This window comes from Diaporthe batatas (assembly GCF_019321695.1).
Source record: "Diaporthe batatas strain CRI 302-4 chromosome Unknown Contig00014, whole genome shotgun sequence".
Lineage (NCBI taxonomy): Eukaryota > Fungi > Ascomycota > Sordariomycetes > Diaporthales > Diaporthaceae > Diaporthe > Diaporthe batatas.
Window position 1 is genome coordinate 606,250 of NW_025408561.1, and position 26,784 is coordinate 633,033.

At 46.9% G+C, this 26,784-nt stretch overlaps 8 protein-coding genes across 8 annotated transcripts; 5 read left to right on the top strand and 3 right to left on the bottom strand.

Moving 5' to 3' along the window:
- Window positions 1-15: 15 nt before the first annotated feature.
- On the top strand, window positions 16-1,573 carry KVR01_011079 (uncharacterized protein). Its single transcript, XM_044785450.1, has 2 exons — window positions 16-954; window positions 1,029-1,573. The coding sequence occupies exons 1-2, from the start codon at window positions 355-357 to the stop codon at window positions 1,224-1,226; spliced, it is 798 nt and encodes a 265-aa protein (XP_044640226.1). The 5' UTR covers window positions 16-354; the 3' UTR covers window positions 1,227-1,573.
- Window positions 1,574-3,288: 1,715 nt separating this feature from the next.
- KVR01_011047 (uncharacterized protein) lies at window positions 3,289-5,282 on the top strand. Its single transcript, XM_044786766.1, has one exon. The coding sequence runs from the start codon at window positions 3,614-3,616 to the stop codon at window positions 4,469-4,471; it is 858 nt and encodes a 285-aa protein (XP_044640194.1). The 5' UTR covers window positions 3,289-3,613; the 3' UTR covers window positions 4,472-5,282.
- A 3,619-nt stretch (window positions 5,283-8,901) lies between these two features.
- KVR01_011139 (uncharacterized protein) lies at window positions 8,902-10,843 on the top strand (the record flags this gene model as incomplete). The annotated part of the gene is made up of 3 exons (XM_044792453.1): window positions 8,902-8,962; window positions 10,056-10,109; window positions 10,332-10,843. 3 exons carry the CDS (start codon window positions 8,902-8,904, stop codon window positions 10,841-10,843), a joined length of 627 nt encoding a protein of 208 aa, XP_044640286.1.
- Window positions 10,844-13,534: 2,691 nt separating this feature from the next.
- KVR01_010777 (uncharacterized protein) lies at window positions 13,535-14,685 on the top strand (the record flags this gene model as incomplete). Its single annotated transcript, XM_044791446.1, has 1 exon — window positions 13,535-14,685. One exon carries the CDS (start codon window positions 13,535-13,537, stop codon window positions 14,666-14,668), a length of 1,134 nt encoding a protein of 377 aa, XP_044639924.1. The 3' UTR covers window positions 14,669-14,685.
- A 1,207-nt stretch (window positions 14,686-15,892) lies between these two features.
- KVR01_010814 (uncharacterized protein) lies at window positions 15,893-17,942 on the top strand (the record flags this gene model as incomplete). Its single annotated transcript, XM_044787478.1, has 4 exons — window positions 15,893-16,111; window positions 16,188-17,231; window positions 17,348-17,618; window positions 17,680-17,942. The coding sequence occupies 4 exons, from the start codon at window positions 15,893-15,895 to the stop codon at window positions 17,940-17,942; spliced, it is 1,797 nt and encodes a 598-aa protein (XP_044639961.1).
- A 799-nt stretch (window positions 17,943-18,741) lies between these two features.
- Window positions 18,742-20,961, bottom strand: KVR01_010870 (uncharacterized protein; the record flags this gene model as incomplete). Its single annotated transcript, XM_044783926.1, has 4 exons — window positions 18,742-19,263; window positions 19,327-19,764; window positions 19,821-20,145; window positions 20,201-20,961. The coding sequence occupies 4 exons, from the start codon at window positions 20,959-20,961 to the stop codon at window positions 18,742-18,744; spliced, it is 2,046 nt and encodes a 681-aa protein (XP_044640017.1).
- Window positions 20,962-21,654: 693 nt separating this feature from the next.
- On the bottom strand, window positions 21,655-24,036 carry KVR01_010937 (uncharacterized protein). Its single transcript, XM_044786088.1, has 3 exons — window positions 23,667-24,036; window positions 23,117-23,586; window positions 21,655-23,007 (listed from the first exon to the last, which is right to left on the bottom strand). The coding sequence occupies exons 1-3, from the start codon at window positions 23,938-23,940 to the stop codon at window positions 21,796-21,798; spliced, it is 1,956 nt and encodes a 651-aa protein (XP_044640084.1). The 5' UTR covers window positions 23,941-24,036; the 3' UTR covers window positions 21,655-21,795.
- A 978-nt stretch (window positions 24,037-25,014) lies between these two features.
- On the bottom strand, window positions 25,015-26,031 carry KVR01_011080 (uncharacterized protein; the record flags this gene model as incomplete). The annotated part of the gene is made up of 3 exons (XM_044790385.1): window positions 25,015-25,318; window positions 25,425-25,553; window positions 25,619-26,031. 3 exons carry the CDS (start codon window positions 26,029-26,031, stop codon window positions 25,015-25,017), a joined length of 846 nt encoding a protein of 281 aa, XP_044640227.1.
- Window positions 26,032-26,784: the final 753 nt, after the last annotated feature.

Genomic DNA, 26,784 nt, shown 5'->3' on the forward strand with positions numbered 1-26,784 from the left:
ACACCATGACGAATAGTCGAGTGGTGCGTGTGGTATTCCTGGTGGAGCTTCAGATGCTGCCTGCATGCAGTATGTAACCAGCAGTATAGGCTATACAGCACAGGACTCTATTAAGCCTACAGTATATACATGCCTAGGTACTCAGGTTCCTAGGTATGTCTGCCGAATGGTCCTGACAAGCGTCTGACGTAACGAGCTCCCCGCACCTCTCGTGATGCGTCTCGTCCTGCCCTCAATTCATGTCAGCCCATTCATTCCACGGCAACACCATATCCCCAACCCGTTCAACACTCACACTTGCATCAACCATCTCCCAGACCACTCTCTTCCTCTCCAAACACCACCTAGGTCGCCATGTCCACCCCCGCCGCCAAGCGCCAAAGGTCCTCCAAGGACGTCCCCTACCACCTCGTCTACTGGCCCGGAATCCCCGGCCGAGGCGAGCACGTGCGCCTCGCCCTCGAGGAAGCTGGAGCCTCATACACAGACACCGCACACATCAAGGACGGCGTCAACGAGGTGCTGGCCCAGATCGATTCCAGCAACACAGGAGACGACACCAGCCCTCCCCCCCTGGCACCACCTATCCTGAAGCATGGTGACCTCACCATCAGCCAGACCCCCAACATCCTGCTCTACCTTGGTCCAAAGCTGGGCCTTGCCCCCAAGCCTGGCGACGATGACGAGGACGGCTTGTTCATCGTCAACGAGCTCGCCCTCACTGCGTTAGATGGCCTCAGCAACGAGCCGCATGACTGCCACCACCCCATCGCCACCGGCCTTTACTACGAAGATCAGAAGGAAGAGTCCCTGAGGAAGACCAAGGATTTCGTCGCTAACCGCCTTCCCAAGTTCATCGGCTACTTCGAGCGTGTACTTAAGGGCAAGGCGAGCGGAGATGGCCCATGGCTGTACGGTGGAAAGCTGACCTATGCCGACCTAGTGCTGTTCCATGTAAGTCTTTTATGAATTTGGTTTGAGGCCGCATTGTTGGGAAGTTTTTCCACCTGACCATTGTTCACTGGCAGTGCCTGGACGGCCTCAAGTTCATGTTTCCCAAGGCCGTCAAGAAACTGGCAGATTCTGGCGACTACAAAGACGTCTTCGCTCTGTACGACGCTGTAAAAGAGCGGCCTAACATCAAGGAATACATGGCAAGTGACAGGCGTCAAAAGTACAGCCAGGGGATCTACAGGTACTACGAGGAGTTGGACGTCACAGAGTGAAGTCGGGTAACTCCAGGCCAGACAGGCCAAACCCTCAACCGCTAAATAAACACCCTGTAAATTCCACCCGACCAAGGCTCTTTGGTGGGGTTTAAAAGGGGCGAAACCAGAGAAAAGTTAGCACATTATTCACGTACTTGTGTTTTGCCCCTTTCGGCATTCCTTGTTGCATGTGGTGGGAAGTTGCTTCTCGTGGCCTTCCAAGGTTGCTCTATCCAGCTCGTCGTACCTTCAGGCTCGGGATAGAAATGCCGTGCTTAACATTCGGGGAGCTCATGGTAAGTCTGCGACAGGAGCAAGCGTGTTTATGTATAGATATACTCAATTAACTTCAAATGTTCTGTCTGCTTCTGCCTCGCTGAGCCATAGGGGTACCCAAGTACCTAGATATGTGTGCGAGATGCCAAAACGTTTGCCCAAATGCTTCAAATGTTGATTAGCAATGCTTCACTAGCACAATTCCGTATCTCAACCTGACTTACTATGCATTGTGACTGATGTAGACAACAGTGTTGTTGGAAATCTCCCGATGTGGCTCCATTCAACCTACCACTGGCAGAGGCAAGGGGTTGGGACAATTGTCTTTTCTCTAAGGCACTGTGACATGAAAATATTTCTGAGCACTTGATTAAGGTTTGTCATGGAGATGTAAAAATATGAATACTTTGGGGCAGTCACACCGTCAGCCGCAATTTGTGTTATATGGATGATGTAGGCGGGCCAGTGACCAGCAGCAAAGTGCGCTTCATGGCCACAGAAAAAATTACAGATATAAATACATGTGAATACAGGCAATATCAAACCCTCCTTTTCCATTTATCCCGCAGCAAGCAAGAAAGAAAGAAAAGCCAAGACCCACCTGAGATAGCACATGCGTCCAACCAAGACGAGCAAACTTGGGATTCCACCCAGGCAAGCATCGGAAAGCCTCAGCTCCAACGGGAGATGAGCCACGGCGAAAGACAGCAGACTCACAACACAACATTTACCACTCCGAGACACCACAAAAGAAGATACCATCAACATGCCCAGTTATCCAACAAAGCTGGGAGGGGGCAAAGGGAGCAAGAGTGCGACCGATCAAAATCCGTACCAGGGCAAGAGCCAGGGAAAGAAGAAGGGAAGCAGCATCTCCCTGCAAAATATGGGAGGTGCCGACCGGAATGCCAGCACCACTGCCATCAAGTCCAACCCAGCAAGCACCAAGAGCGGCTCCTCCAGATCAAGTACAAAGGGAAGTTCAAAGTAAAAATCTGGCTTAGGCCCCAAATCCAATGAAGTTGATCAGAACTAGCTGTGTCAAGAGATCATCCGTTCAGATGTTTCTATCATGACGTGCTAAGTTCAGTTGGCTCTGAGACGCCAGTATGAGTTGTATTAATGAGAGAGACCCAATTTGATTTGGCCAAAAGTCTGGGGATCAGAGAAGGTTCAACGATGAAGACTACTTATTACTCAAGATGGTAATCACCCACAGACCATAGATGGGCAGAAAATGACAAATGCAATGTTCTATAACAGTTACCAGGGCTGGGATGCAATGCACCTTCTGGGTTGCATCTGCCAGGAGTCTGGGCCCAAACAGATTGCAAATATGCCCGAGGAAGAAGATGCACCTACAGAATACAGTGATGAGCACAGAGCAGTTTGTCCAGCCTTTGATGGCGTTCAAGAATGGCAAAGTTTTCACATTACACTTGTGAAATGAGCAACACTATTGTGGGACCTTGGCTCTGATCCTCAGAATTGGCCAACACAAAAGAGGCCAAGTGCAATGGTTTCACCATGCCCATTTGCTGTGGTAGGCGCCCCGTGGACGAGCATCTTCCAATGGACAGCTAATAGGAAGGCAGCAGGGGTGTCGGCGGTGAATCGGAGGGCCAAGACTAACAACTACCTATTGCAAACACCTCAAGTGCTGTCTGCTCCGTAATGAGTATAGATCCGGATGGTGGGCTTCTGACATCAAACAGTGGAAGACCCGGACCTTAATGTTGATGCCGATGACGGACCGACAAAAATCTTCTAGCGGAAGAGTCTGCTCCGCAAATGACAGAGCAGCGTGGGCGGGCCTTCTTCCACGCACAGGGGAGACCCCATAAAATCCACCAAACAGACACGGCCCATTCAAATTCTGCGAGCGACTCGTGCCACCAAGCCGACCGGTCGACCGGTGCCGTAGCATTTTGGAATCGACCGACAGCAACGTCGACTAGGGACCCGGGAGCCGCAAGCAATTGTCATAGAAGAACAGACGCATACCTAGGTATATACACATACATACACCTTCGATTACGAGCCTGTGGCTGTTGTAGCAGCGTGAGTGACGGACGACCTGGACCTGGCCAACTTCAACACCACCTTCCAGCCGACACCAGTCGCCCACCATGGCAGCCTCGCAAGGCGATGATTATATCCTCACCCTGTCCTGTCCGGACAAGCCGGGCATCGTCCACTCAGTCACCGGCGTCTTCGCCGCCAACAATGTCAACATCATAGACCTCCAGCAGTTCTCCGACCCCGTCTCCAACAAGTTCTTCATGCGCGTCCACTTTGGGCCCACGCCGTCGGTAGACACCCTCACTGCGCCCTTCCAAGCCTTGGCCGCCGAGCTTCAGATGGACTACGAGATCCGGCCCGTGGCGCAAAAGACCCGCGTGCTCATCATGGTGTCCAAGATCGGGCACTGCCTCAACGACCTGCTGTTCCGGGCCAAGACGGGCCAGCTGCGGATCGAGGTCCCCGTCATCGTGTCGAACCACCCCGAGTTCGAGTCCCTGGCCAGGAGCTACGGCATCGAGTTCCACCACCTCCCCGTCACCAAGGACACCAAGTCGCAGCAGGAGGGCCAGATACTCGAGCTGGTGCGCAAGCACAACATTGAGCTGGTCGTCCTGGCCCGCTACATGCAGGTCTTGTCACCTATGCTGTGCGCGGCCATGAGCGGGAAGATCATCAACATCCACCACAGCTTCCTGCCATCCTTCAAGGGAGCCAAGCCATACCACCAGGCCTACGAGCGCGGCGTCAAGATCATCGGTGCGACGGCACATTTCGTCACGGCCGACCTGGACGAGGGCCCCATCATCGAGCAGCGTGTGGCCCGCGTCGACCACAGCATGAGCCCGAAGGATCTAGTCGAGGAAGGCTCCAATGTTGAAAGCCAGGTTCTAGCGGCTGCGGTGAAATGGGTCGCTGAGAGGAGGGTGTTCCTCAACATCACGAAGACGGTAGTCTTCAACTAAACGGGCACAGCGGCAACTGTGAGAATCAACCAACGATTGCTATTCCATAGAAGGTTGCGGGTTAGAGTTACAAAAAGCCCGACTCAGTAATATTCATCCCCATCGTGCAGCCTCGAGAATATCCAAGGCTTCTGCCATTATCTATAGACAAGTCCTCCGTCACCAAGAACGACCAAGAAGTACCGGCTGCTAAGAATGGCGCTGTGCCACATGAGGCCCGTGTAGTGAGCCCGGCAACTCGGCGGGAGGGCGGTACGCGGGCATCTCAGGAGGGACATAACCTGATGACAGCTCCGACGCGCTTGGCACGGCCTCCTCCTGGTTGTGCTGTTTTGAGAACATCATCGTGTGGCTCGTCGGCTGCGCATGGTTATGAGCACGTGCCCTGCTGCGCCTTCTGAGGGTGAAGATTGTCATTGCTATAGCGAAGAGGACCACGACTCCAGCGATGACAGCCCCAGCCAAGGCTCCTGCTGAAATAGAGCTGCTGCTTGAAGCTGGAGCCGAACTCCATCTGGAAGCCGTGGGGTTAGGGGGGCTCTGAGCTGCGTCCATCCGATCCTGGCTCCTCCAATTGATTTGGATCATGGGTGCCGCGATGAGAAGGCTGGACAATGTTGCTGTTGACGTATTCTGGGCGTTAGTGCTCGTGTAGGGGATCGGAAACGTTCCATAGTTTGACGAGACGAAGCTGCCTCCAGAGCAACTGGCCGTTAGTACCGGCTCAAAGGCGGTCGAGACGCAAGTCTAGAAACTTCCGAACTTCGCACAACTGAAGCCACTTTATATAGAGAACGGAAATTCACATACCTAAAATCAGAAGGCACATACCTAACTATAACTAAATAGTACCCCAACTAATTAAAAGACTTTATTTTATTTTATTATACTACCTAAAAAGTATTTTTTTATATCCCCTCTATTATACCCTATAATAAATTCTCTTCCTACCTAATTATACTCTCTAACTATTATACTATTATAAGTTAAATTAACTATTTAAATATTAAAAACTATTAATTAAAAATTAAATTTTTATTATATTTATTTAAATATTATTTTTTAAGTATTATAATTAATAATATAAGTATTTAATTACTTTAAACTTAAACTATAATAATAAGTAGATTATTATAATTAAAATTATAATATTATTATTAATAATTACTACCTTTTAATATTTTTAATCTTTTATATTCTTAAAGTTTTTAATAATAAATATAATATTTATAAAAGTTTAAAGTTAAATTAAATAAAATTATAAAGTTAATTAATTAATTAATAATTTTTATAATTTAAAGTTATATTAAAAGTTTTAATTTATAATTATAATATATAATAATTTTTAATTTTAACTACTTATAATAATATTATAATTAAAGTTAACTATATTTAATAAGGATTTATTTATATAATTAAAATTATAATAAATAAATAAAGGTTTATAATTTAAAAGGAAGTATATTTATTATAAACTTTAAGTAATATTTAAAATAAAATAAAGTTAAATTAAATTAATATTAAATTAATATAAATTCCTTTCCTAAACTATATATAACCTTTTATAATAAAGTTAAAAACTTAAATTTATACTTTAATAAAAATATTTTATAATAATATTAAAATCTAATATAATAAAGTTTTAACTAATAAAATAAAGGAAAGAAAGCTAAAATATTTATATATTAATATAAATAATATTAAATTAACTTTAAAAATAAAATTATTAATATTATTAAATTTAAAATAAAAAAATATTATTAATATTTTTAATATAAAAATAATAAATTATATAAATTTAAAAGTAATATTTTTATAGTATTTCTTTTTAATTATATTTATATAATTAATAATAAAAATATTATATTTTTAAAGTATAATTATAATATATATAAAAAAACTTATCTTTATTTTAAAATATTATTAATAATAAAAAAATAAACTTTTAATAGTTTTAAAATAAATTAAATTATTATTAATAAAATATAAAACTATAAATTTAAAGATTATTATTATTAATTATAATACTATTTTAATTAATATTATTAAATATATATTTTTATATTTATTATTAATTTTATATTCTTTATATTAATATAAATATTATTTTAATATTAAAAGAAATAATAAAAATATTAAATTTATAAAGTATAAAAAAGAAAGTTAATAATAAAAGAATTTAAAAATAAAAATAAAAATATAGCCTTATTTAATATTTTAATAAAAATAAAATAATAATCTTATTAAAAATCCTAAATAAAATTCTCTATATTTATTAAACTTTATTTAATTTATTTAAGTTTATAAAGTATTTAACTAATTATTAAGTCGTTAATTTAACTTAATACTACCTATAAAAAGAGTTTTTAAATTAATAAGTAATAATTTAGTATTTAAAAACCTATTATATAAATAAAAAGAAAGGTTATAGTTAAATAAATAACTTATAAAATTTATAAAGTTTTTAACTTTAATTTATATATAATATTTTTAATAGAAAGTATATATTAAAAGCTTAAAATCTATTTAAACTATAAAATAAAAATATTCTCTACTTTATTAAAACTATTTATAAAGCTTTAAAAATATTACTTATAACTTTTAATTAAAAAAGTATATTAAAAATATTTTTCTTTAAAAATTTAATAAATAAAAATAATTAAAAACCTTTTAATATAGATTTTATAAATAACTTTAAATCTTCTCTTAAATACTAAAAATATACCTTATAAATACTTAAAAGTAAAATTTTATAAGGTACCTATTTATAATTAATTTATATTTATTTTATATTTATATAATATAGCTTAATTTATATTAATTAAATTATTAATAAAAAAGTTAAATAACCCTTTAAAAAGTTAATATATATAAATTCTTTTAGTTTAATTATAATTTATTAATTAAAAACCCTTTATTTATAATTTACTTATTAAAATAAATTAGATTAATTAAAGAATACCTTTATAAAATAACTATATTTATAATTAATAAAATAAATATTTTAAAATAAAATAAAAGTTAAATAATAACTGTAATAAATAAAAGATAAAGTTAATAACTACTAACTTAAAAGTAAATTAAATAATAAAATAAAAATAATAATAACCTTTCTTTAATAAATAAATTTAGTTTAAAAATAAAATAACTTAACCCTATAGTCCTTAAACTAAAAATACTTATAGTAATAATACTTAATAAGTAACTATTTAATAAAACTAATAGCTAATAATAAGGCTTATAAAATAAGTAAATTACTAATTAAAATAATAATTTACTCCTTTAAATATATTTTTAAGTACTCTATTAATAGTTAAAAGTAATATATAGAATATAAAGGACTATTAACTAATTACTATAAGTAAACCTAACTATAAATAATATTACTAACAATAATAAAAATATATAACTAAAAATTAAAATATATATATAATTAAATATAAATTATACTTAAAATATTACTAAATTTAACTATAAAGTATATAATTTATATAATTTTCTACCTTACTTTTATAAATTAATAAAAAAATATTACTAAATAATAATTATATATAATAACCTTATTAATTACTATAATAAACCCTAATTAAAATAAATTTATATATATATATAGGCACTACTTAGTTACAGTTGGGTATACACCTTTCGATTTTAGGTACGCGAATTTCCGTTCTCTTTATATGTGGGTTAACATCACGCTCGGCCTTTCGGGCATAGAGCTCGCGGCCAATACGTACGTCGGACAACAGCCAACTGCCGTTTCTCCCTCCCCCAGTGCATACTGCGTTGCCCAGCCTGCAAATTGGCCTTGTGTAGCTTCACAAGCAGTTGTGTGCCCGGCCGGACACGATAACCCAGGCGAGTAGAAGCCCCAGCCATGGAAAGGTGTTATGGGTGATGGTGCAGGAGCGACGGTCTCCGGCCAACAAGTGGATTCATCGGCCAATCCATTGCCATTGCATGTCTGCGCTCTGAAGCCGATGTTGGGAGCTGTGCCGCGGACCGCGGCGAAGGTGCATTCTGGCGGCGCTGTGAAAACGGTCGTGAGCGGGCCAAGAATTGGCCGTGTCATATACACAGTCGTAACTCCAGGCACTGTCGAGGAAGCCATTATGGGGGATTAGCAGTGCGGGGCCGGGACCAGCACTGGCGGTTGCACCCTCTCAGAGGAAATCGAAATTGTTTGAAGAGGTATTGCACATGCTCGTGTGCTGGGACTGGAAGGGCTTTAGGCACGGGGATCGATCACTCAGTTGGCGAGAAGGATCCGACCCCTGATCCGAGATTGGCTATGGTTACGCACACAGGTATTGGCAAATCCTCTCCGCGGCTGGCATGTTGGGCCTTTCGTTTCAGCTCAGGGCCTGCCTGATGCACTCCTGCTACTGTCAGTTAGTTGTTCTTGACTCCGACTGGGTCGGGATGTTATCATGACCAAGAAGGGGGGTTGGGGGCTGTATAGACAACAAGCACCCTTCTTGGGCTACACTGGTACAATGTTTGAAACACCTGCAAATGACTGCAAGGAATGCTGTGCAGCTTTGATTGTGCTTTACATACTCAGGTACTAAGTACTCAGAGCTCGTCCCCACCTCGAACACAAGGAGAATGCACGCCAACCCTTCCATCAACGCTATCAGTTCTTGCAATCGGCCTCGAAGTGCTCCGTACCGCTGCCTGCCGGAGACCCAGGTGTTTCTAAAGTTTGCCCCCTACAGGGCATCACGGCAGTAAGCTTACCTGCAGAAGCAGCAGATAGCCCAAGGCAGTAAAATTAACTCTATGTTTTAGCTGTGCGGGGGTTTTGGCACCCCCTACGCCAGGAGGCGTAGGGGGTAACCGACGGTCTGACCCCCGGGTATTAATCTCCAATCAGGTAGGTGACTCGGATGCCCAGCAGCTGACACGTCCGGTCAGACTTCCTAGCGACTCTCAGTCTCGGCATGCTGTACCTGTTGTCGACACAAAGAGTAAATACCGCGCCGTTGGGCTTTCAAGACAACATTTACCGCACTTTGGCATAATGTGGAATTCAATCTTAAGCTGGGCGCAGCGTCAATTCTGGCAAGAGGGCCATGGCACCGAGTCGATACCTCCTTTGCCATTTCTGCCGCCATCACCTTCATCAGGCGAGAACACGACCACACAAGAGATACTCACAACAGTTGCATCTTCACATAATGGCATCTTCTTCGAGCGTCTACCTTCGGACCTGCGCAGGATTATTCTAATCGAGGCGTTCGGCGAACGAGCCGTTCACATAGACTTAAGGTACGACCGGCCGCTGCGGGCCAGGTCCCGCAGAACGACAATGCACGCTGGCGGAGTTGATATCTTATATAACGAGCATCCGCCCTCGCGCGACTCCAGGCAACCCCGCGCCTGGAGGTATTATAGCTGCGTATGCCACCGAGATCCGGTGGATTTCCTGGAGCGTTCGAAAGATTTGCCTAGTCATCCCGCCACGGACTCGTGTCTCCGCAGGCGACCTCAGTCTTGTGATAGGCCACCTGGTGAGATCTGGGATATATCAAGGTGTTTTCTGGGCGTTATGGGATGGCTCCTGTCTTGTCGAGAGGCGTAGGTACCCTTTCCCCACCCGTGCAGGCTGGCCTCAAGCCCATGCCAGTGGTGTCTGGTCCGCCCCAGGTTCATTCAGGATAGCTGACTCATTCGTCTATGCATACTTATAGGTATACTGAAGGGATTGATATTCTGTATTCTACAAACCGTTTCCATTTCTCCGGCATGACACTCATCCAACATCTCCCTCGCCTCTTGCCCACAGAGGCTCTATCTATCGTCCACTCAGTCGAGATGTGTTGGGACCTGGGTCAGGTGGCACGACCACCAGTCACAGACCAAGACATCTCAGCTGAGCCGCGGTTTGAAGGCTGGCGTAGGTTCTCGTCGCTGCTCGATCAACTACCGAGAGCTCTCCCACATCTCAGATATCTCCACCTGACCCTTCTCGGCGAATGGTTTCCACCTCAGATGGCTGTCAACGACATAGTACGGCATTCTGAACCAGCCATGATGAGCCCCATTGATAACATGATGAGAGAGCTCTACCAGAAGTGTGGGTGGAGCTCCACGAGGTATATAGTGGCCATACCCGCGAATGTCTTCCATACCCGGTTGTCACTCATCTCGCCGGCCCTGGATCACAGATCACAAGTCGTCCTCGAGCCATCGCCGAATCGCAAGCTACTTTGGCGCTCGTTGGAACCCGAGCGCATTGGTCGATCTGACGTGAAAGATGACCAGGGATATTGGTTGGAGGATGCTTTGGACAAAGTGAGAGAGCTGACAAGTGTATTCCGTGTGGAGAGCGTCCCAGTGCCCAATATTTCACTTGCTGGGGACTGGTAGTGCGATATAGAGAATCAGAGTACAGAAAGGCAGGTATCAGACAACCTTCAGGAATAACAACATTGTTTGTTTGGGACTTGTGAGATAACTGAAAAGTGGTGCCTAGTAGTAAAAGGATGGTATGGCTAGTACACTACCAGTGATGTTACCCTTGTCCCTAATGTTGTAGCAATATGACCAGCAAATCAATATGATGAGCCCACTTGTGCATGACGCTTAAAAGAATCCATTGCAATGGGTTATAGAATGGATATAGAGGGTTTTCTTAATGTGTAAAGTCACATTGATCTCACTCTACTAAATCTTAATCTTAAAATTCTAAGATAGTATAAATTATATAAATTAATTTTAAATGACCACTATGCTTATTATAGGTATACTAGGATTTAAAAGTCGTTATTACCGCCGTTATATACTATTTAATACTAGCTTAAAAGCTTTAAATATTTATTAATTTATAAAATAATTATTTATAAAAATAATCTTTATATTATATATATAAAGAGAGAGATTAGAAGTAAATTAATAACTACTATACTAGTTTAATTCTAAAGTAATAATTATCTTTAACACACGGTACTAACACGCTCGGGTCCGCTTTTAGGGCGCGGAGAAGCTTAATAATAAAGCTCCGAACCCCTTAACGTTAAAACACCGAACTATAAGATTTAAATGCTCACATAACGAGTTACTAGCAGTTGAAATTTATTCTTCATTAGGAATGCTACCTAGGTATGGATTTATAGCCTTAGTTTATAGATGGATGTATTAAGTGTATGTGTGTGGATAACTAGGGCCCCTAACTGGCTTCCTACGTCATCTAGTATAGCTTATTTACCCACCCACCCTAGGGTACTTTAGGACCTTAGCCTTCCTTTCGTAATCCCCTCAAACCTTCCCCCTTACATAGAAGGTAGCGCCGACTTGACTGCAATTGATGTATTGAGGATAGTTAGTTGCCTTGTCTCTGTTTTCCCTCTCGTGATAATGGACAGTTCGTCTCGAACCCCATCTTCCTTACCACAAGCCTGCCCTATATGCTCGCGGCAATTCGACCGGGTCGAGCACCTAAAGCGACATGAGGCGACGCATACCAAAGAAAGGAATCGTGTCTGCAATGTCTGTGGCAGGAGATTTAGCCGAAAGTACGCTCTCCCACTACCTGATCGTGTTATGTTTTAACGAGGAAAACCCTTGCTGATGCTAAATGAGTACAGAGACGCTCTCGATCGCGTCAGTAGCATTCCAAGGTTCTTTTCCTTTTACGTTACCACTATAGTTGACTCGTTATAGCATCAAAATGTCCATCGCCACCACGTACCATTACGAAGGTTCCGCGCGTGTACAAGATGTGCCGCCTCTCGCGTCAAATGCAGTGGCTCGCCACCATGCATCAGATGCCGACAGAGGTCGCTGACCTGCACAGTCCCCGAGGGCATTGAACCTCGCGACGGTCTTTCAGAAGGGGAAGCTCCAGCTGCATACGAGCATAATCAATACAACGGCCCGCGTAGTGACGGCATGCAGTCAAATCTGACGACTGAGTCACAGCAGCACAGTTCAGCAATGATCATGTCACTAGCGCAACGCACGCAACCGAACACTTTCATCCAGCCGCATGCTCAACCTGTCGATTTGACACCGCAACTTGAAGAGAGCAACACATATATGATATCTACCTTGAACTGGGTTTCACCATCAATGGAATTTGACCTGGCCGAATTCGATTATAACCAAATGAGTTCACACGAGCCTTACTGGAGCTCACTTACCGACGTCAGCAGCGTGCCTGATCAAACCCTATCTGGAAGCCAAATAATGCAAACTGTCTCCAACCGGACGATTTCAATCACAGGGGGTCTCTCGGATTCTCACGACACTCAAACTCCTGCAACGTTCTATGTGGACAACAAAGGAGCCAGGCAACCGCGAAATGGGCGGTACGCCAACCGGATATTTGGCGAGGGAGACCCCAGGGAGCCCTCAGGCACCACTTCGGAATTTGTGCTGAAGGCACCAGAACCGGATGGCTTCAACCTTTTGCTGACCCGTATACCAGACGATCCGGGAGAGCACTTAAACACCTCGGTGAGGCCGATGAGCCCTGAGCAGTACTGTACGATGCTCCAAGCATTTCAGGATCACTGCTTGACAGCCAATGGTCACGTTAATGACAGGCCGTTCATTTCTACTGAGCTTCCAACTATTTCTGCCTTCACAACGCTTCTCACGCTGTACAGACAGCGCTTTGATCCCAAAGTTCTCCCACTGGTTCATTTTGAGCATGAAAATGGCAACGCCTCATACTGGGTTATCAAGCTGGCTATGGCAGCCATTGGGAGTCAGTATTTAGATGCGGGAGACACAGAACTCGCCATTGCTCTTCATGAATTCCTTTGGCGGGTCTTGCGACAACAAGGGGCAATCTTCACGATGGAACCTTTGACCTTAGAATCACTGGGTTTGGTCCAATCGAAACTCCTCAACTATATTGGCTTGGCGTATTGCGGCTCGAAACGGCTGGACAGACACAGATTGGTATCACTCGAAAGCCTGGTCAACGAGTATAGGTCATTGCATCAGCATCACTCCGCCATATTACAGGAAAAAGTCGGGTTCCAGGATCGAGGGGTCTGGCTACTATCCGAGGGTGTGCGAAGACTCTGCCATGCAGTCTGGATGCTTGAAAGCATGTCTCGGTACCATTTCGATACACAGTCGAGCCTGCTGCTGAAATTCGCGGACATTCTTTTGCCATGCACCGAAGATATCTGGGAGGCTGGAGGAGCTGAAGTGCAGGCTTCCGTTAAGCAGCCGACTCTAGAGAAGGCATTGAAGATACTATATGTGGAAAAGCGACTCCTGAAAAACACCGGAGACTTCGCACGGATCCTTCTGATCAACGGACTGTATTGTCAGACTTGGGACGTCGGCACATTACTCAACCGATCTTTACTTCGCTGGACGCCCTCGTCTCGAAAAGGAGACGCCGAGTCACAAGATCTCACCGGTCCAGTCTGGTTACCACAGATTCCCCTTTACAACCAGTGGAGGAACGCAGCGTGTGATTGCTTGGACGTGCTCCACTGGATCGCAAACAGCGATATCGCCAAAGCTGGGACTGAGACAGCGACCGTCCTCCATCTGCATTTCGCCAGGGTTGTTCTCCTCGCACCTTACGAATCGATACGTAAATTGGCGGACCTGCTAGTGTCAGAGAACATAAGTCATAGCGACTCTGCACAACGAATCCGTGCGGAGTGCCAACAGGTGCGGAAGTGGATCACGGAGGACCAGTTCAAGGCACGCCTCGCGCTCGTGCACTGCGGTGTATTTTTCTGGCACGTCAGACGGTATTCCCTGGATGCATTCTATGAACCGACCAAAGTGTTCCTAGTGACACTCGTTGTGTGGGCGTACGGCAGTCTTTGTCCTCCGCAGCAAGTGTTGCGCGGCTCGAATGGGAACATCGTCTATCCTCAGCGCGAGGATGAGGACTGTGATGTCGACGACATCTCCTCGATCCGACTTGATCGTCCATGCGACGACGAGCTCGTGCAAATTTTCATTAAGCGAGGCAGGTCCATGACGGCTACCATCATGGGAGTGGGTAATATCACCTCCGCTAATGGGCCACTTCGAATGCTGAAGGAAGGGCGCAAGCTGCTGGCCACTCTGGATAGATGGCCCATCAGAGATCAATACCTGAATATTCTCACACGTCTTGTCGACTTTTGCAGTCAGAACTCACAGTGGGTACAAGTGGGGCCGAGCTTGGAGGAAAGGTTGCAACCAGTACCACCTGAAGGCATTCCGATGGCGTAGATATCAGAAGAGACAACAAGCAATCAGTTACATCCGGAAAGACTTGAGTATTTAAACAGTATCCCAATCAGGCCGATCTATCCTAACACCTGTATAGTCCTCACCATTGGCCAAATATACCTAGGTAAAGCAACATCTTACCACCGTATGAAGGCGCCATGTATGTCCTCGGACATATATGGAATAGAAGCGAAACCACACTAATATGTGTCTTGTAAGATGCGAAATTTCCCGAGGGAGCTATTTTCGCTTCTATTCCGTATACATCCAAGGACATACATGGCGCCTTCATACTCACATCTTAGTACTCAAATAAATACATTACAGAGTAGAGAATCCAAGAAATTCCAAAACGGAACGTCCTCTTTGCTGCCCGTGATTGCATGTGCACAGCATAGCACCTCTGTTTTGCGGTGATTCCCATCGCGGCTCAGCTTTGTACCATTCGTCCTCAACGAGTGCTCCTCCAGCCAGCCCGCCGCAACCCCGAACAACATGAGCCCCGGCATCTCCGCGCCCTCTATTTTCCTTTAGCGCCACACTAAAAACAGCCTTGTTAGGTCGATGGTCCAGCGCTGGTTGGCCCGCTTCTGCTGGCACCACCTCCGCCGCCGACGGAGTAGTACCATCCCCACCCCCACCCCCACCCGAGCCCGACGTTGTGTTAGGTCTCACCTGATGCGAGGCGATCCCTGGCTCTTGTAGTACCAGGAAGGAGCGATTGGGGCTAGGCGGGGTGTTTTCAAGGAGGCACATTCTTAGCGACCAGTATGGAGGCTTTCTCCCCCCAGAGACACATCAATACAATCTTTACTCTCGGGCTGGGCCAAACCCGTCCCAATCCTAGCCTTCACTCTCCCCGTTGAAAGCAAAGGGGGCCACGGTTGCATCCCATTGGGTATGGCTTGAGGGACTTACTGTTCAAGTTGTTCTAGCCAAATAGAGGCACTCTCAAATAGCCCTGTTCCGTGAGGCGCTTCGGGATCATTTGTGGGGTGACTGCGTAGTCTACGGTCTTAAGAGACGGCATATTTTCAGGCACGCGAACCGTTCCGTATAACACATTGGCTAGGGCCCCTCGAGCTGTAATCAACGCAGGCTTCCTCTGAGCAACCAGTTGTGTCCAATGTAATGGTACCTCAAATCAATCCATTTGTGTCTACCTAAGCATCTGCCCAACGCATCATATACTATCAACCCTGGAACCTGTGGGAGGCTGTCAATATGGCGAAAGAAAAGGTTGTCGTACCAACCAAAGACGAGATCAGAGTCCTAGGCTTCAACTCGGAGCATACTCATGACCTGATACGCCAAGCCCAAGAGGCCGATTCTGCTGACAGGCAGCTCACCATCAAGGAAGCGATTAAGAAGTATAAGAAAGCATGCTTCTGGGCCATGATATTGTCGACCAGTCTGGTTATGGAAGGCTACGATCTGGTGATTGTTAGTATATCTCAGTGATACTGGGAAGCAAGGACAGTCGGGAAGGAGTTGGTGACTGATATCATCCTCATTTCAGATCAACTCTTTCTACGGACAGACTCAGTTCCAGAATCGTTTCGGTACTTACGACGCAGCGACCGACACTAAAGTCATCACGGCGCAATGGCAATCAGTTCTTTCTAATTCGGCTGTGATTGGACAACTTGTCGGCTTGGCCATCAATACCTACGCACAGGACAAATTTGGGTGTCGTCGGACTATGATGACCTTCATGGTATGGATGCTGGCCGCCATCTGTATGTACCGCTCTCGTCCCTACACGATACCCAAGTATCCCATCTTTGTCATCTGGTGGTATTCTGGAGCCGAGTACTTTCTTCGTCCTATCAATCAGAAGATTAACACGCCCTGTCTGGTAACAGTCATACCGTTTTTTGCCCCGTCCCTATCCGTCCTCGCTTTTGGGGAATTCATCTGCGGAATTCCCTGGGGTGTCTTCCAAACACTTTCGACCTCGTATGCGTCTGAAGTCGTCCCCACCATTCTCCGCCCTTACGTCACCGCCTATGTCTGCATGTGCTGGGGCGGTGGCATCCTGCTTTCCTCAGGTGTGGTTCGGGCCGTCGTCAACGTCGAAGGTGACCTTGGATGGAGGCTACCATTTGCACTGCAGTGGGTCTGGCCGATCCCATTGTTCATTGCTGCGTACCTCGCGCCAGAGTCGCCCTGGAACTGTGTACGCCGTGGCAAGATGGAAGAGGCCCGTCAGGCACTCACGAAGCTGCGCCAGGACACTCCTGGCCGGCATCAGCAGGTCGAGTACAACTTGGCATACATCACATACACGACCGAGCTGGAGAAGGCCGAGACAGAAAATGCAAGCTTTGCCGACTGCTTCAAAGGGACCAACCTGCGACGCACAGAAATCAATTGCGTTGTTTGGGCTGCTCAGATCCTCTGCGGCAACGCCGTTCTGGGCTTTTCGGTAGTTTTTCTCGAAGCAGCTGGGTTCAATGAGGTCCAGGCCTTTGACCTCAATATCTCGCTGTCGGCATGTTACATTGTTGGGGGTGCGATCTGCTGGCTGCTCATGCCTCGCCTAGGAAGGGCCACCTTATACGTAAGCCCCACTTCTCATCCATCTGTCACAACCTCCCGTCTTTCTTGTTCTGAAATGTCCTGGAATGCAAAGGTTCAGGATCCGTACCTAGGTAGCAGGGCTAACGTCACCATTAGATGGGGGGAATGACTTTCATGTTCTTCTGTCTTGTTGCCATAGGTGGACTTGGCTTCTACACCAGCCAACAGTCCCAGCTTGCTATCGGAATTCTGCTCGTAATGTCTACGCTGGCAAACATGACGACTATAGGTCCAGTCTGCTACCCTATCGTCGCCGAGACACCCTCCGGACGCCTGAGATACAAGACCATCACCATCGGCCGTTTTGTTTACAATGTCACCGGCATTTTCAGCAACTCAGTTACTCCACGCATGATTTCTGCGACTGGTGAGTATATTCAACGGTCCAGTCAGAATATTTAGGCAATTCGCTAATATCGAGTTTAAAGCCTGGAACTGGGGCGCTAAAGCCGGTTTGTTCTACGCCGGCACTAACTTGCTCTGCAACATCTGGTGCTGGTTTCGCCTGCCCGAGACAAAAGGACGCACTTTTGGAGAGATTGATTTAATGTTTGACAATCACGTCCCTGCACGCAAGTTCAAGTATACCACAGTGGACCAATTCGCAGTCGATACGTCGGCAAAATCCGTTGCAGGCTCTATCTCGGACAAGCACGCGCATGATGGTGCTCACATCGAACATGTCAGCTGAGAACAACTATTTCACTGTATTTCTTGAGGCTAGAATCTATTTGGATATTAGCTTCCTCTTGTTGGCAAGTCATGCACATGGCAGATGGTTCCGTGTGCCTTGTCTGGGTCGTGTCGAGGCTTATCAGTGCCGGCATCAAGGTCCGCTCCATCTATGAAGAATGCTATGCTTCTATTAGAAAGCCTTGCTATAGTTTTCATGATTTTCAAAAAATAGTTTCTCTTTAGTGGTATGGAAGTCGGCCTTCACAGACTCCGAGATTCACGATAATGAGAGTGATAGTTCTGTGATGGACGAGACATTCATTCATGCCACAATATGGTGGACTAATTTGGGTACCTAGGTATATGAAACTGGAACTGATGAATAAATATCGATGCCGGGCAGTAGCCTTTCATAAAATACCGTTTCTTAATTAATACACACGCGATCTGTGTCTCAGCACCTCTATGTGGTGCCCGTGATGGTATTCAAAGTGCGAACAAGGTTCATAGCAGGCTGCTTGACGGGTTGTAATTTAGCAGTAAGTATGTTCTTTGTTGGTTTAAAGAGAAATGTTGTAACCCGGTACAAGTAAAAGTATGGTTCCGGATAATTTGTTGACCGTGGATTGGTAATTTGCCCCTCTGCCTTGTCTCCCTCTTTGGACGTGAACCGGGAAAACTTTAGGCTACCTGATAATTACCTAGGTATTCTTTCGCAAGGGTCTATCATGTTTCAAAATTTCTTCCGACTAGGCACTAACTAAAGTTATATTGTATTGCGAGGTGGTCTTCTCATTTGAACCGTACCTAGGTATCTATCCGTCCAACGTTCTGATGCCAACGCGCATCTGACCCTTTCCACCCCGATTAGCTCTCGCCCAGTATGGCACAAAGTGAAGGTCGACGCCAGTCATGCCTCGTATCAGGGACCCTAAGCCCTTAGATTCCAAACACGGTAGCAAGTCCTCTTGTGGGATAACGAGCCCGCCTTTCTTGATCGTTACGCCGACGTACGTCTCGCCGAGCGGCAAGTCTCTTTTTTCTTCCTCAACAATGCATTCGCGCAAGTTACCAGCATCTGCAGCCTGAGTGACTCCCGGCGCTAGTGCAAGCGACTTGAAGTGATCATTGACCCATGAGTGGTCGACATCCTCGAGGCAGTAAACCAGTGGACCCCGAGCGAGGGCGACGACTCGCTGTAGTGTGAACGGATGTGGGCGGATAAGGCGGGGAGTAACGGGCACGTTTAGTTTGAACGATGAGTTACTCTTCAGAAAACCCATGTCAAGATGCAAGTAGCCCTTGCTAAGGGATTTCGATGGAGGCTTGGGGGTGATCTGTTATCAACGCGATTAGTGAGGTCTTACCCTGCGGATAGATCGTGTTAATCAGATAATCACCTCCCAAGCGTCACCCGCCCAACTGGGTATCCTGATATTGATGTCTACTTCGAGGCCAGAAACAGTCTCTAGCTCAAAGTCGACGCTGCCCTCCCACGGGTAACTGGTTGTCTGACGTAGTTTGACCTCGCCTTTAGTGCCTTCCACTGTGTAATCGAGCAACGCAGAAGCGTACAGGTGAACATTGATCGTGACTGATCCCTCCGAGTTTGTCTTTGCTGTCCACAAGTATCCTCCGATGTGTCCGAGGACTCTCGCCACGTTCGGGGGACAGCAAGCGCATTCGAACCACTCCTCACGCTTGTTGGATGCATCCTCCTCTGATGTGGCGAGTTGGTTGACGTAGGTAAATGCCTTACCATCGACAGACATGCCAGTCAGCATGGCGTTGTAAAGGGCACGTTCGAGGACGTCAGTGTAGCTGCGATCAAGCTCGATCTGGGAGATGTCAGTATGATCCAAGATGCCCTTTCTGATCGGCATCGTAGTTATACCTGGAGCATCCTCTCTGCCAGCATCATGACGCCAATGGCGGCACAAGTCTCGGCATAGCAACCGCCTTCGTCAGTAGACTGAGGGAGGAAGTAGTCAATTCCGAAACCTTCCCATTTACTGATAGCTCCAATTCCGCCTGTCAGATACATTCTCTTATTCACCATGTTGTCCCAGAGTCTTGTGAGAGCGGGTAGGTAGCTCGGCCCAAACTTCTTGGGATCAAGGACGGCCATGTCAGCAACGGCGGTCAGTAGATACATTGCTCTAACCGAGTGGCCCTCGATGGTCTCTTGTTTGAGAATCGGCGTGTGCGCCTGATTATACCTGCAAAGACTTAACTTATAAACCTATTCCGGGTTCCTGTGATAGATGGACGCACCAGTAGCTTCGCGCAGCCGGATAATACGATGGCGCAGTATGGATACTCTCTCCACGGGCAGAGGCTTCAACGTCGTAGTAGTGCTTTCCGTCTGCTCCAGTTGGGTTGCCTCGCTCTTGTATGAAGTATTCAGCAAGATCAAGAGCTTTCTTGTCACCAGTCCTCTTATAGAACCTGATGAGCGCTAATTCGATTTCTGGATGGCCTGGGTAACCATGGATCTGTCCATCGCTAGGTCCGAATGTCTTGTGCAGTAACTCGATGTATTTCTTCACCGGCCTCATGAAATCGTCCGACTTAAACCGTAACTGATGGGCAAGAGCACCCTCGATGAGATGTCCGGCATTGTACAGCTCATGTAGGTCTCGCAGGTTGGTGAAGCGCTCTTTTGGGGCGACCACGGTGAAGTGTATGTTCACGTAGCCATCCGCCTGCTGAGCCTTGATAATCTTCTGGACAAGATCCTTGGCGGACTCATCCAAAAGGGTCGAATCTCCCGCCTCGAGATCACCGAAGTAAGCAAGACCTTCGATCCACTTGCCGACATCTGAGTCCCAGAAAAGATGCTTGGGCACTGGCCAAGTAGCGGGCTCGTCATCGTATATGGGGTGCCATTGGAGATCGAATGCGTCATACCTCCCAGTGGCCTTAAGCATTTCAAGCTGGAACGGTATTGTATTCTTGAGCACAACGTTGCGCTTCCGCGCCCAAAAGGAGTCGGGCTGGAACGTCGTCCAAACGAACGAGTCTTGCGGGTTCATGACGATGGCTGGAAACAACATGAGGATGTGAGCATCAAATGATGTCGCGTAACTATGGACTCACGACAACATTACATGTGGAAAGCAACAATTTAAGGGATCTGCTTTGCTTCGCTCCATTACCAATCACCGAGCGATGATCCTGACCCGGCAGCTCGGGTTAGTTCTGATCGAAATCTGTGAATGCACACAAGCAGTCCCAAACAACCAGGGGATTGGGGCGCGTTCAAACCCAAAAGCGGGCAAGTGAGGTCGGAGAAGACTGTGGGGTGACACCACAACAAATCCCGAGGTCGCGCCAACGGGTAGTGACGCCCGATATCACAGTTCCATATACCCGTGCTGCACATGTGCCGTGGCGGCATTGAAACAGGTGTGAGCACCAAGTTTTAGTCGATTCAAGGATTCACCAGGTTGCCCATGTTGCAAAATTAACCGCTGCCATTAGAACGCGTCTTACTCTGCCACCGGTTAATAAAATTGACAGACTGTTGTCGCTGCTTCATGTGCTTACTTCCATTGAGGGCTGCTATGTGGACCACTGAGCAGGGAAATTCGACAATAACACTTCCGAAGACAGTTTACGTCAATACCTAGGTTCTTGATATCTGCATACTTCCTAAATAAGAGACTGGAATCCTATGGATGGCTCTGTAGGAACATTTGAATCTAGACGCGAACACAGATTAGATGGTTGTGTTCTTGGCCCGAACACACAGGCTCACATGATTCAGTTTGTCTTTTTGGTTTTTTATCTAGTGACACTCAGGCATTTATGCCTGCAGTGCATCAAAATCACGTGTGTCAAGTTGTGCTCGATGACGGTTAGACATATCAGTGCGCTCGTGACGACAAAGACTTGAGTTGTCCTTTAGTGACAAGTATTTGCACAACGCTTATGCGATGGATCTGATCCCCAGTTCGGCCCTGGCGCCGATCCTCCTGGGCGACAGTCTTCGTCTCCCAGAACACTTCCAGGTATCCTTTGGAGCCAGGAAGAGCAAAACGAGCCCTGTATTCGTCGCCATCGACGTCTGAGGATTTGATCTCGCCCACTCCCTCAGACCTCAGAGACATCCGAGCCACAAACTTCTGCATACCCTCGACACCTTTGTGTCTCGGACAAGGAAACAGGCGGCAACTCATTGACTTCAGAGACGACCAGTATCCGAACGAAAGAACGGCCCCGCCGGATTTGATATCGCGTGGCCCCGCGATGTCGTAGTTCAGGAGCAAGAGGAAAGCTCCGAATTCAGTGTCGATGTGGAGGGAAACCATGCCGTCTTTAGGCGGTGTTGTGAATTTTGAATCCTTGTGAGGTTGCGTTGGAGTCTCGGGCGTGGGTTGTGACAGCTGGACCAGGTGAACCTGCCGACTGCTTGCGCGGGCAACATACGGGAATTCATAGAGCGATACGAGGCAGCCCCCCTGCTTTGTTGGTTGTGGAGGATACAGGCCAATAAGCTTCCATTGCGAGCCCTCTTCGGACTCTCGGGGCGCCTTCAGGGAGATTGGGATGGTCCAAAGGTGGTCGTTGGCCGGCGAGGACCTGACAATGAGCGCCCTCGCCGTCTTCGCCGCATCGAGAAAAGTTGTCGACACGAGCTTGGGCGTGCACCATATAGGTCGGATGAAATTCCCATCAGCGTCCCATTCACGGTGGGACTCAGCCGCACGAGTGGAGACGATTGGGACGGCGACGAGGCTCACGTGTTGATCAGAATCAGAGGTGATGCCGCAGTGGAGTATGAGATATGAGATGTTATCAAACATCGGGTCCTGCACTATCGGGAGATCGACCACCAGACCCTGCTGAGACAGCTGGAACGATGGACGTTTAAAGTCGACGAGGTCCATGATCTCGATGTCCGAGCAATGCTCAAAGTATTCTGGGGCAGGGGCCAAGATGCTAGATGACTCCGATGAATGCCACACTCTCCCAAGTCCCCATGCGAATAGAGACGTGTCGTCCGAGACCTTCATTATCTCCTCCTGCAGCCTCTTGAAGGCATGCAGGCCCTCGCCGTAGAGCATTGGAATATTGATCTGCAGCAGTGGGACTTAGCCATCAAGGAATCCAAAGAAGTAACGCGATGAGAATGTGGCAAGGAGTGGTCGTCGCCTGTCTCAAGACGTGGATCTAGAAGTTGCTTACGTCGAAGATACCCAAAAGACAGTATGCCAGGTCCTCGGGTCTTGTGGTGCGCCTACGCGAAGCCCAAGACATCCTTTCCGCCACGCTGGCCCGGGACAAACACTGATAAACAGACATGCCAGCCGACGCGGGCACTCCGATGATATACTGGGAATTGATGCCCGTCACCTCCTGGATGACTGTAGATAGATCTGACTTGACGCCGATCAAGCCCCATGACCTGTCAAAGAACTCCAGGCTCGACGGGGCGAGGAGCTCTTGCAGCGTCCAGCCGCGCGTGAACCATTTGGACGTCCGGAACTCGGAGCCGGCCTTTTCAACACCATCTGGCGATGAGACATCCGGAAGGTAGGCAAAGCACACACTGGCTTTTTCGTACCACCGAAACATGGAATTGATGGACTCCTGCAGCTCGGCGCTGCTGGACTTGTCGATACAGAATGTGTCGACCCAAGCGTAAGTAAAGCCATCTGATGGTGACATTAGCCCTGCTGCAGAGGTCTCAAACCATGAAAGACATCATGGATGGCAGGGAAAACTCGATGCTTACACTCAAGGGCCTTGTTGCAGGTGCCGTCGATTTTGGCCCAGCCGGGACGTTTGGACTCGGGGAGAAAGTCTCGCGCAGCCTGAATCTCGTCGGATGAGGGCAACGAAGTTGTCGAGGATTGTCCTAGACGATATTGGAACTCCTTGAAGTCCTCAAAGGATATCTCCTCATCTTGGCAGCCCCAGGTATGAGATAAGATGGCGTACCCGCCCGGCACAGCCTGCTCATCGTCATAGCTTTCAAGCTTGTGCGTTTTGGCGTTGAGAAGCCGCATGTTCCCTTCGATTCCAGTCTGGTTGTAATCAGAGTTGGCACCCGGCTGATCTCTTGCAGCACTTGAGATCAGATGTGGTGGGTGCGCCGATCAAGCGCAGCTAGTAAAGGGGGTGCTGGGACCCGCAGGGGATTCCAGCCCTGAAGCAGCTGGATGCTTGGCTGTCAGCACTTGAGCATTCGACCACACGGGGGCTCCACCCGCTGCGGTTCTCGTCGAAGCACGTGACACCAGCACTTTGACTTCGGATCAACAGCACTTGAGGTCTGTCGGATTTTGGCATTCTCTGTACTTGTTCGGCGCCAACACTGGGGTTTCTCAGATCTCCCATGGCGTGGCGCAGCGGTGAGCGGCCAGCCTCGTGCTTCCAAGGTTGGGTTCGCGTGTGAGCTGTGCACGCTGTTCCTCAGCCACGAACAGGCAAGGAGGACCCGTGAGATGATTTCGGCCCATTGGCTATTGGGATCACGCTATTCATGGACGGAGTTGCGGCCTGCTTACTTCGTAATGAGCAGGGCGCGACGGGACCTTGGCAGATGCGACTCAAGTTTAGGGAATGGGTTGAAGAGACATTACGGGACTATCAGGCGGTCTTGATACACAGGCAGACCAATCTTTTCTCTGCTCCAGACGTTGTTATCGGGAACCTCAAAAGACGGGCAATATCCTCATGAGATCTTGTTGGGAACACCCGACGCTTCACACATATGGCATGAACAAGGAAATCAAACTCGTTGATACAAGCAGCTATTGTGTTCCCAACCAAAGGGAGGGGTCCTCCAGGGCTCTCGGTTCAATCACGGGCATTCTGGGTCCGCACACTACAAATTTTGTGGATCATTCCTTTTTTCTTTTTTCTTTTTCTTTTTCTTGACGTTCCCTTTGGAGAGTGGTGGCGCTGGTGCTCACAATATTGAACCCAGACTTGTACTCTCGTTTTGATTTGCTAGCGACACATATCGCACCTCTCTATCAGAACCAAACCCTTTGCAAGACACCTGAACATATGTCATGGACCCTTGCTCAATCGAGAAACATCAAAATCGCCAGACTCGTTCGTGGCCCATTTCTCCCTCAGTACAGGTATTCGGACCAGATACACTCCGGCATGCCGGTTTTGCAGTAGGTGCCGTTGAGATGTATCGAGTGTGGACCGATGTATTTGTCTCCTACAAACGTTGATCCGATCTGACTCTCGGGAACCCAATGTATTCCCTGAGCCCAGCAGGCATCATAGGGGAACAATGGACAGGCGTGCGCACTTCCGGGTGAGTTCGACCTGATGACTAGGAGGTTGCCCTTCTCTCCAAAGCTGTTCTTGACGTCAGGCCGCCACTCGAAGTGGAAGGTGACAGGGATCGAGGCGTTTTTGTAGGGCCTGCGTGAGTAATTGGGTCAGTCACGGCCCGGAACATCAAAGACACCTCAAAACGCCAGGGAGCAGCTGTTGTTGCCTCCACAGTAGAACAGGCAGAGAGGCTTACGTTCCAGTTGGATTCCTGCATCTGGTATTGTGCACTTCAGCAAGTTGGTCCTCTTCGGTGTGAACGGTCTGCTGGCATACCACACTGTAGTTGCTGCAGGGGGGCTTGATAGCGGCCCTGAACGTGTAACTTGTTCTCGTTAGCAATACTTCGCACTGGTCTACCCAATAATGCAGCATGGTGCGACTACTCACTGGGCGGACTCTGCCTTCTTGTTGACTGATGCCCGAATTCCGTAGAGGTGCCAACGGATCGGCTGAACGGTGGAATTGACAGGATCCGTATTGTCGGACGGGATTGGGGTGTAGATGCTCGGCTGAGCAGAGGGGATGGTGGAGGAGGTAATGTTTAGGCTTGCGGAGGAGCTGCCATGTCCACAACCCTTCGAATCAGGCAACGCGGTGGTGGTTGTGTTTGTCCAAGGAGTTGGGACAGGAACGAAGGAGATACTTGCAGTGATGATGTTGGTAGTGATGATGCTGGCAGTGATGGTGCTGGCAGTGGTGCTTGTGTTTGCCCAAGAAACTGGGCCAGGACGACCGAGACCTGCAAAAACAGTGGGGATAAGACCAAGGAGGCCCCCCGCAAAAATCATCAAGGACTTCATGTTGGATCAACGGGACCCTCCGTCTCGAGGCCCTGTGTCAGGTACAGCGTGGCAATCGAAGAGGACAGATGGTGGTTGGTGTCAAGGAGGATGAGAGAGAAAGGATGGTGGTGGTTTTTGGATGGCTCAACTGATTGTTGATACGAGGGTTCCTGATCAAGTGCGTGGTCGAAGGTGAATGTGTGTACCTAGGTAGCAACTTAGAACAGAAAAGCCAAGCCAACCCTGTAAATCATAAGCTCTAGATACCAAGTAACAAAGTACCTAGGTACTTAGGTACTTGCCTAGACACCTACCTGAATTCGGTACCCTTTCATCTTTCTGAAAGCAACTAATGGCTATTAATTACATTCTCAATGCCAATGGCAAAAATGAGCTCAAACTCTCGCCAGTGACAGCTGCCCCACTCAAATCTTCCATGTTATCCTCACCTCACACCAATCCTCCAAGTCCTCTTTCCCATGGTTATCACATTCTCTTGTAGTGTTCTCTTGATGCTTTGAGGTAATAACGCTTTGATACATCTTGCAATGTGCTGCTCTACCTTACTTGAAGCCATCTCTGCACTTGTTGGCCCCACTAGTTGTAATCATCATGCCATTTCTGGGAGACTAACTTCATACCACTTTATTTACTTTGCATATTATCCTTTTCAAAAGAGAACGGATATTCACAGGGCAAAAAACGGATAGTTCAGGGCTAAATTCGGCTAATATAGGGTAACTTTATTATTACTTTTTATTTTATATTATA

Coding starts and splice junctions, on each gene's coding strand:
- KVR01_011079 (XM_044785450.1), top strand. CDS start 355: ATGTCCACCCCCGCCGCCAAGCGCCAAAGGTCCTCCAAGGACGTCCCC. Junction 955..1,028: donor CCGACCTAGTGCTGTTCCAT/GTAAGTCTTTTA, acceptor GTTCACTGGCAG/TGCCTGGACGGCCTCAAGTT.
- KVR01_011047 (XM_044786766.1), top strand. CDS start 3,614: ATGGCAGCCTCGCAAGGCGATGATTATATCCTCACCCTGTCCTGTCCG.
- KVR01_010937 (XM_044786088.1), bottom strand. CDS start 23,940: ATGCGGCTTCTCAACGCCAAAACGCACAAGCTTGAAAGCTATGACGAT. Junction 23,587..23,666: donor CTGCAACAAGGCCCTTGAGT/GTAAGCATCGAG, acceptor TGTCACCATCAG/ATGGCTTTACTTACGCTTGG. Junction 23,008..23,116: donor GTCTTTTGGGTATCTTCGAC/GTAAGCAACTTC, acceptor CCACTGCTGCAG/ATCAATATTCCAATGCTCTA.